At 46.7% G+C, this 9,805-nt stretch overlaps 1 protein-coding gene across 1 annotated transcript in view; it reads left to right on the top strand.

Moving 5' to 3' along the window:
* MTCL1 (microtubule crosslinking factor 1) overlaps positions 1-9,805 on the top strand; it is a 122,055-nt gene that overhangs the window by 97,795 nt on the left and 14,455 nt on the right. Inside the window, 2 exon segments of the mRNA XM_077778257.1 lie at positions 2,372-2,539; positions 4,621-4,875. Coding sequence (XP_077634383.1) covers positions 2,372-2,539; positions 4,621-4,875 — 423 coding nt within the window.

The raw sequence follows: 9,805 nt of genomic DNA, 5'->3' as shown, positions 1-9,805 counted from the left end.
TCCAAAGATGAAAATCCCAAATGAATCTACTATAAAGTATAAATAAAATTTTTCAAACAAATTCTATACTCAGAAGGATGTGTGTTTCTGAAAAATAAAATATTGCAACACTCTTCTCACTCACCTATGCTTATATAATTTTTAAATACTTTTGGTGTCAAGTTGATTTATTATAGTTATTTATTATAGTTGCACATACATCCTGAGCAGCTTGCTGAGTGTAGTGGTAATCTTCTTATATTCAGGTGGTTAGACAGAATGTTTAGGATTTTTAGAAGGTTCTCTAGTTGCTGAATCTTGCAAATGTTAACTGTACTCTTCATGGCTTCAGTCTCAGGGCTATTAAAGTAAAAATTGGTGTTCAGGGGGAGAAAAATCAAAGAGGAATAAATGCTAACAAATAGGCCTTTCTATCCAATTGACAGTCGACCGCATATAATAGTATAACTTCAGACAACTTACAGGGAAAACTGGAGAGTTTCCAGCAATAAATCTGCCTGTGTTAAGGAGTTTCTCTTTTGTTTTCTTTTTTTAAATGTTTTTATTTTATTTTTGAGAGTGAGAGTGTCTGTGTGTTCATGAGCAGGAGAAAGGCAGAGAGAGAGGGAGACACAGAATCTGAAGCAGGCTGCAGGCTCTGAACCGTCAGCCCAGAGCCCGACCCGGGGACTCGAAATCACGACCGGTGAGATCATGACCTGAGCCAAAGTCAGAGACTTAACTGTGACTGAGCCACCCAGGCACCCCAGGGGTTTCTAAAATTCAACTTTATTTAAATCCAAACATATAGCCAAAGTATCTTAAATTCTTCCCAAATGTGGCTGACCATTTTTATCTATGTGCACTTGTGTTTAGGGGATTAACTAGATGGTTGTAGGATCACGACTGACTCTCCACATGATGGATGAGGTAGTGTCCTGCTGCCCCTGGCATGAGCGCCTTATCAAGCAGGAGGGATTGGCTCTGAGAGTAAGGGGTTCTGTGTTCCCAAAGTCGAGACAGTCTGCATCCAGACAAGACTGAGAGAGCTTTGATTCTACCTGCCTCATAAATGCACCAAACAAGATTGCCCAGAGACGGTCTGGGAGCTCATGATGCACTTAGTGTTTTCTGTCCGATCGGAAGAGATGAGCTCATGGGGCTTTTATTATCCAGGTACCATAATTGATTCAGTATTTAATTCACTTAGACAAACCTTTCTGGTATTAGTGTCTGTGCTAAAATGTACTAAGATAGCAATTGTGATTTTGAAATCTGCCTTCAAAGGGCAGGATGGCTTTTAGAAAATATAAAATCTTCTAAGTTAGGCGTAAGCAGATTAGGGCTAAAAATCCCATGTTCATTTATGAGACCTGTTTGTGTACTTCCCATGGGCTGAGCATTGTGTGAAACACTGGAAATCAGGAGTGGATAAGGTTGTGTCTTCCACCCACCCTCGCCCCTGAACTTTACCACGGTGGTGGAGTGATCAGGGGCAGCACAAGAACACAAGGAGGTGCCGTGGTTATTGGTGCTGTTGGTGCAGCGGAAAGGAGGGGCAGGGTGATTCCATCTCAGAGGACCATGAGGAAGCCTTCATGAACACGTTAAGCATTCACTTTTGGTTTTGGTTATTAAAGCTCAGCATGCCCTTCCCCACACGGCCATACTGATCCATACAGTCACAGTATGGCCACCTTATGTTTATAAGAGACACAGAGCCCATTTTTAGTCCCTTCTGGCTCAAAGGCTGGTATTAAAATGACAGCATATGTCGGTGAGTGTTCCGATCTTGCTAGATCTGCATCCCCAATCACAGCTCTGGGCGTCTGAAGTCACACGGAGCGTCCTCGCAGCCGCGGCTTCCGGGTTCCCTGTGGCCTCCTGCAGCATTCTCCCTTCTTTTTTTTATAATTTTTTTTTTAATTTCTGAGAGAGAGAGAGACAGTGTGAGCAGGGGAGGGTCAGAGAGAGAGGGAGTCACAGACTGAAACAGGCTCCAGGCTCTGAGCTGGCAGTCAGCACAGAGCCCGACGCGGGGCTCGAACCCACGAACCGCGAGATCATGACCTGCGCCGAAGTCGGACGCTGAACCGACTGAGCCACCCAGGCGCCCCTGGCATCCTCCCCTCTGCTTCTGGGCCTGGAGCACCAGCCTGAGTGCCAGCCTCCCTCCTGTTCTGACAGGCCCTTGGGCGTCTCGGCCCCAAGAGCCTGACGACCCCGTGGCTCCATCCCACTAACTGTTTAGACTTCGCACCTGCTCCACACCCACTGCAGTAGCCCCTTGGACACAGCCCGGCACCCCCTTGATGCCAGGCTCCCCTCCTCTTCGGGCCTAAAGAATACCCTTGCACGAGCTGGCAGAGCCGACTCCGCGTCCCCCCTGCAGGTGGCGGAGAACCAGCCGCTGTTCGGCGCGCTCAGGACGCTGCTGGAGGACCTGCACGCCGAGCTGCGCGAGGACGAGCGTGCGCGCAGGCGGCTGCAGCAGCAGTACGCCCGCGACAGGGCCGCCTGGGACGTGGAGTGGGCGGCGCTCACGTGCCGCCTGGAACAGGTACCTGCCCGCCGCGGCTCCGCAGCCCCGGCCGTGTCTGCGCCAGGCGGCCGGAAGGCACGGCACCTCGGATCCCCGGTGANTCTCTCTCCCTCTCCTCTCTCTCTCTCTCCTCTCTCTCTCTCCCTCTCCTCTCTCTCTCTCCCTCTCCCTCCCTCTCTCTCTCCTCTCTCTCTCTCTCTCTCCCCCTTAAAATTCCCAGCCTTCCCGAGGCACCTGATTCCCCCTTCCCAGTCCCTCTCCCGAGAAGGAAACACAGCCTCCACTGGACGCCTTTGGACAGTAGCATTTGTTTCCCCATTCTGCACTGAACAAGGCGGTACTTAGCCCCGTCGCAGGATGGCCTAGCACGAAGTGGTGATCAGAATACGCTGACATAGTTCAGACACAAACAAAGAAAATGCAGATCGTGGCTTAGTTATCTCTGGAAAAGGGAAACATGTGCATTCTTTTAGATTTCTCCGAATACTGAAGAGAGCTTGTAGACCTTCCACTACGTGCCCTGGAAGTCTGATCAGTTTCCATGTCCTTATATCCCCTGGAAGAAGCGGCTGGTCTCAGATCATGGAGCCTTGAGAGTAGAGAACGGGGTCCTGCCTGCACCTCCCAACAGAGCAGAGCCTCCTCTGAGATTTTAGACCATAGCCATGGTTCTTAAAGTCACACTTCTCCAGAAACATCCTTTTCTAAGCATTTTCTCCCTGGAAATCCTTAAAAACCAAAATCACCCCCTCCCCAGAGTCTGCTTGCTCAGGTTGTTTCACCAGATTTCTTCCAGCCCCTTGATCATGATGGGAGGCCATCTGTGCATCTTTGATAATCAACTTTCTAGGTCCTATTTTGAGGCAAATCTTAAACTAAATAAATTTTCTATGAATTGGCCAGGTCATGAAAGACAAAGAAATTGGCCCAGAATGGAGACGTCTTCCAAATGGCCTTGATAAGAGATGAAAGGGCCTGTCATGTCAAAAGCAGACAGCTTGCCTGGTACACCCACAAGTTCAAGTGCATTGCCAGCTGGCCCAAGGGAGCAGTGGTGTCAGGCTCGTAGCCCCAGGTAGAGCGGAGACACGGCCTTCTCTGCAGAAGAAGCAGCAAAGCATAGCAAAGCCAAAACACCAGGCCAGGTTGGTGGAGCCGCTGACCCAGTTATGAATCCTGCCTCCTTGCCCGGTAGGAGATTCTTACTAGCTGCTCTGTTTATCTCAGTGCACAGCCTGAAGAGTCAGCAGTGGAGGAAAAATGAGTAAGGATGCTCTCTGGTGAGCTGCCTTTACACCTATTTTAAAATATGTTTGTGGGGGAGAAAGCTAAATATTTTCAAAGATGTAAGTGTAGGTGTAGCTAAAGGAAGGAGGCCTAATCTTTGAGATGAGGCCGATTTCAAAATATTTCAGCTTTGTTTTAGAGAAACCTGGCATCCACCCACACGTGTGCTACACATACAGCCTCCGGAAGAGTCACTAAACACCAAGAAATAAAAATAGGGCCTCAAACCTAGAAGCCAGGTGGTACTAGGTAAAGACTCATCTTCTGCCCAAATCGTTGAAGAAGTTTCTGAGACATTTGCAGCCCCAGAAGCAATGAACGCAGGCCGAGGCTAGATCACTTATAATACTCCCATCTTTACTCTCTTCTGCTTAAAGGCAAAACAAGTGAATTCTACCAAAAGTTAAGTATTTCATCCCAGTGGAGGCCATATTGTGTCAATGCCCAAATTTGTGATTCCTTCACTTACCTGCCAACTGAGACCTTGTTCTAGATGCCAACAAATAAGATATTTCTTGAAGGGGCTCTCGATGCAATGGGAGACCCAGACAAGGGTGCCAACTTAAAATAGTGTGCTAAGTGCCTCACCAGGGCTATACACAGTGCCACCGGGGAGTAGGCGTGTGCAGGGCACACACCCCAGCCTGAGGTTTCAGGGAGGGGGTGGTCATGAAGGTCCTTAGAATGAGTCTTGGAAGATGAATAAGAGTGGGAAACATGGGGAAAGAGAGAAAGGATGTTTCAGACCCCGCCAAAAATGGATAATACAGGACTGGCCAGGGATTAAGGTCTGAGTCTCTTCTCCTTGCCAGCTGGAAGAGAAGACGGAGAAGAACTTGGGAGAACCAGGCTCCTCCACCGACAGCAAAGGGGCCTTCAAGAAGGAGAGGGAGACACACCAGAAGCTCCTCGCCGACAGTCACGGCCTGGTCATGGACCTGCGCTGGCAGATGCATCACAGCGAAAAGAACTGGAACCGAGAGAAGGTGGAACTCCTCGACCGTCTAGACAGAGACCGGCAGGAGTGGGAGCGACAGAAGAAGGAGCTCTTGTGGAGAATAGAGCAGGTAAGGGGGCACCCGGGCACCAGCGAACAGGGAAGAGGGTACACACACAACTAAACTGACCTGGAAATCAGAGCCCTCAGGAGAAAATAAATCTGCCTATTGCGAGGTCCTTACTACATCAGGACGTTTCACAGGCTTCCAAAGGAAGTGGGAAAAAATAGCAGAATTTCTAGCATGGGAGACCCAGACTCGGCCCTGTTAGTATACAGATCTTCTCATCCCAAAGCCTGTGGGTCACCTCCTTATGTGTATATGTGTGCTATGTCTGTGGTCAGGGCTGGGGGGTAACTTTTTGAAGGAAGGTAAAGACTAAACTTGAAAGATGAGGTTATTTCAGGTCTTAACAAGGTGATTCCTGCCAAGAAGCAAACTACCTTTGAAGTTGGACACTAAAGATGTCACAGTGACTGCTCCAACTTGAATGGAATTGCTGTCCATTAGGAAAGGAATTGCTGAATTAAGTTTTGGAAATCAGGCTGTTTACACCTGCTGTGGATCTTGCTGAGCTGTGATTAGGTAGGACTGTCATCATGGAGGGAGCTGGTAGCTCCCCACTTTCAGCTAAACAAATGATTCCAGCACCCAGATGGATTCGGTGGGGGAGGGGGAGTTGTTTTTCTACCCTCCAGATAATCACTGTCTATACTGCGTCAGACTTAGGACAGTTTGCATAGCTGCCATCATGCCTGAGTGATGCACAAATTAAATTTTCACATTAAACTGATGAAGGCTTGGAATTCTTCCCTGGCTGGATCTTTACATAGCATATGTGTATTTTTTTATTTCTTTCAGCCAGTCAGCCTTATAAATTTATGAGGCCTCAAGGAAATGTATTAATCAATAAGAAACCAAGTTCAGGAAAAAGAACCTTATTACTCTATTACAAATACTGCCGGCATTTATGTGGGAGCCTTTTGAAAAATGTGCTCTGTCATCCCCAGATGTGGTACCTGTGTTATGCAGGTGCAATGGCCAGGGTTAGTTTCTGTATGCTGTCAGGGAGGAAGAGAAAATGAACGAGCTAAAAAGAAAAAGAAAAAAAACCCCAGGAGCCCTTGGCTCAGAAAGCATTAAGAAAAAGGCACACTGGCCCTGGGTGGCTCAGTAGGTTAAGCGTCCGACTTCGGCTCAGGTCATGATCTCACGGATCGTGGGTTCGAGCCCTGCATCAGGCTCTGTGCTGACAGCTAGCTCAGAGCCTGGAGTCTGTTTCAGATTCTGTGTCTCCCTCTCTCTGACCCTCCCCTGCTCATGCTGTCTCTCTCTCTTTCAGAAATAAATTAAAAAAAAAAAATTAAAAAGAAAAAGGCACACTGCAGATAGAAAGGGGCAGAACTTCTTCCTCGATTTGATTACTCACACAACTGAGTCACCATACTGATATCTGACGTGGCTCCTTTCAAAATTCCCCAAATTCTATCAAAGGAAAGGTAACCACTTCCTGTTTGGCCTAGAAAGGCATCATCTGAGAAGAATCTTCCTTATTAAATCCTCTGTGTGCCTGTGCTCTGCTGAATGGATCAGCTGTTGGGTGGAAATTGCGAAGGCAAAAATAGCAGGTGTTCTTGCAAAATGGTCATTGATTTATCACATCCAGCTTCAGTTAACCACTATCTCTGTAACTCCAGGCACCTGTTATCAGAGGTTTCCTTGTGGCCTTCCCTCCAGGAGCGCTCACTTATGTCCCTCCTGTACCACTAAGACTGTCACGATCCCTGCCATGTCCCCTCTGGGGTCCCCTTTGCCTGTTAGCCATGGGCTCCTTGGTCTTGTCACTGCCGCTCTTTAGAAGTCACACCCTGGCTGTCATTTAAATAAGCCTTTTAGGGTTTGGGAATGAAAAACTCCTAGTAAAGGAAAAAATAGTAAGACATCTGATGACATTCAACTTTTGAAAAGAGTTCATGGCCAGGGAGGAGCAGTCGCCCCATTTTAAGAAACAGTATTTTGAAAGATAAGAGTGGACAAGTGCTGAACCCCATTTCTGACTCACGTCAGTGTTCCATGCAATTCTGCAAGACAAAATTCCATGCAAGACTGCAGCAATTCTACCAAGCTGACAGCCTCAGAACTTCAGTCCCCAAGGTTAACATCTCTGAACATAATGGATTCAAGACACACGGGTGCCAGGCCGTCATCTGTTCCCAAAACCTGTGCGGTGGGTCCCACCGGCTTTGTGCAATGATCTCACTGCTGTTTTTAGAAAAGGATTTGTTGCCAGTGAATGATGCTTCAGATATGCGGTTGTGGCTTTCAAAAATAAATCTGGCCCTTTCCTCCAAATATGCAACATCTTAAAAGACGATTTTATAAGCCTTGGTACCCAATCCTGAAAATTGGATAAAGCAGTTATAGGTGTTCTCCGTAAAAAAGGAAATTGACTGAAGTGTGTGTATGTGTGGAGATTTTGTTTATCCTTCGTTGAACTTTTAGCCCCACATTCCATAGATAAACAAGAAATAGAAGTGAACATTCTTCATCATGTGGTGAGCCATGTAACCTTGACTGTGATCACCCTAACACAGTTGGTGAAGGAAGTAACACTAAATCCATTTTCCACTTTCAGAACACATGCTTCATACTCGTCCGGTGTCATTAAATTCCGACATAATTTCTGTGTCACATGAGGCATTTTATGTGATGGATGACTGTGGGAATGTGATTAAGGTCATATAACACATATCATCTGTCTTATCCACATCTCTTGTCCGGGTCCAGCTTTGACTGGGAGATAGATAGTTAACTTTTATGGAGTCACACTACATTTCTCCTTAGAATTCAGCTCCCGGTTAACATGCAGATGATACAGGACCTGCCACTGTACTGAAGAGCTACAGGAAAGACCCTGTGTCATTCCGTTCTCCTTCTAGAAACTTCCTTAAATCAGCTGCGTCTACAACCTTGAAAGGCCGTTCTTTTAAAAGCTGTTCAGAGTGACCTTTTTTTTCTTTTGACTGTTTGGGTGAGGTGACACCGCTGAGGGGTGATTGTTTCCTGTATTCCTCGAAATGCAAATCTTTTCCATTTTCTGTTTGTGCTAAAAGTTGTTCATACCGCAGGATTCTGAGTACAGTAGGTGCCGATGGCTGGTTTGAAATGGCTCTCTTAGGAAACCCGATCCTTTTAAGGACCCATTATTCTATTACAACACCCCAGAGGCATCTTACAGCAGAAACCTCCAGCCAACCCATTCCAGTTCATTTTTAGGAAACCTAACACTTCCCGGCTTCAGTATACATTGCTCCTGGCGGCCTGGGTTTATTTTTGAATCCCCACTTTGCTGAGTTAGAATGTGCTGGTTCAAAGCTCTCCTCCTTAGTCATTCTTTCCTCCCCTTCACACACACCCTCGGTGCACATTTACAGCTTTGAATGTGATTCTTGCGTTTTAATTCTCGCCCAAAATAACTTAGGGATGATCATGTGTTGAAACTAAATTGCGCTGACATGAGTTAGATGAACATAATAAAAAGCTTTCCCTTTTTGTTGTTTGGTTTTGGTTTTTGGCTTTTTTTTTTTTTTTTTTAAGAAAACATTAACATCTTTAAGAGAACTGAGAAGAATTGTGTCTCAGAGTTGAGAGCAGAGGGGCTGGAGTTGAAACCCAGAGTGATGGGCTTGTTCCTTAATTCAGCTGTGACCCTTCCTCAGACTCTAACGTTTAAGTTCTGTCTACTTGAATCTCCATCTTTCTCAGAAAATGAAAATAATCACCACCTCAGAAATTACTAAAAATGAGGAAAAGTCCCTTGTCCCCGTTCTTTCACATGGCTTTGTTCCTGACGATGCAAAGGCCACGTATACCTCCCACTCATGGATGAAAGCGTCAATGAGGACACAGAGGTGTAGCTGGTGAAATATGCTGCTAAAAAAATAAATTAATGCTTCCAAGGGAGTTTTGGAACTTCCTGGCACCGCCCCCGTACTTGAGGACTGAAAATCTTTCTTCTTTGACAAATCCAAATGTCACTTTCGCCCTTGAGATAATTTTCTTGTTCCGAAGAGCAGCCAACACGCTAGAGCATGTGAGCGGGTCACCCAGCAAAGACCCCAGCGGAGTCGGAGTCATGTAGGTGGAAATAGCCTCAGGCCTCAGCTGTGCTTTCTGCGCATGTTTCGAAAGGAAGGCGGTGAGGAAAGCTCCAGAAAGTCCAGAGGGAAGCGATGAGTTAGGGCTTCCCCAGGGAGTGAGCTTCGGCCCTGCACACCATTTCTCTGCCTGTCCCTGTGATTTCACATTGGCCCCCTTCCTAAACGGCTCCACGTGGTTAGTTCTAGTGCCGTAAATAGGCAAGACGTGTATCAGTGCTCCCGGGCCCGAGCGAGGTCAGTGGTGGTCTTGGCGACAAGCAGTAAGCTGTACAGTTGGCCCAGTGCCTGCGGGCTGTCCTTGCCGGTGCAAGGCCCCTGCACTGCTCCCCTCCACTGCGGGAAGCTGTGCTGTCCCCTTTTCACAGATGGGGGACACAAGCCACAACACAATGGCTCCAACTCGGGCCTCCCTAACTCCAGGGGGTCCTGCGTGTTCCCCACTATTGCTTCTCGAGTTTCCCAAGTCAGGCAAAAAAAAAAAAAAAAGTATGACTCTAAAGTATATGGCGTATTTTTCTTTTTTTCAGTCAGATCAGATTTTTAATCGACTTTATAGCTAAGCTATAACCCCCTCAAGCGAAGTGGAAGTTTGTTTTTGACACCCAGTGGTACCACCCAATTCGATCACTTGCCTTATACAGAGGTCCCATCCCAAATGACAGTATTATAATTAGGAAACCTGCTGGTTAGGAGAATCAAATTCACCCTCAGAAATTCGCTATCACTGATGATTTTCCATTGAGGGTGCCTTAAGTTCTAAAGGTATAAAGGGAATTCTAAATATGTCATTTAACAGTGTTCAATTTNGGTTAATGCAGATTTTCCCGTCCAGATAAAAT

The sequence above is a fragment of the Crocuta crocuta genome, unplaced genomic scaffold, assembly GCF_008692635.1.
Source record: "Crocuta crocuta isolate KB4526 unplaced genomic scaffold, BGI_CrCroc_1.0 scaffold26, whole genome shotgun sequence".
Lineage (NCBI taxonomy): Eukaryota > Metazoa > Chordata > Mammalia > Carnivora > Hyaenidae > Crocuta > Crocuta crocuta.
Note: the sequence above shows the minus strand (reverse complement) of the source record. Positions and strands in the feature narration are given on the sequence as shown.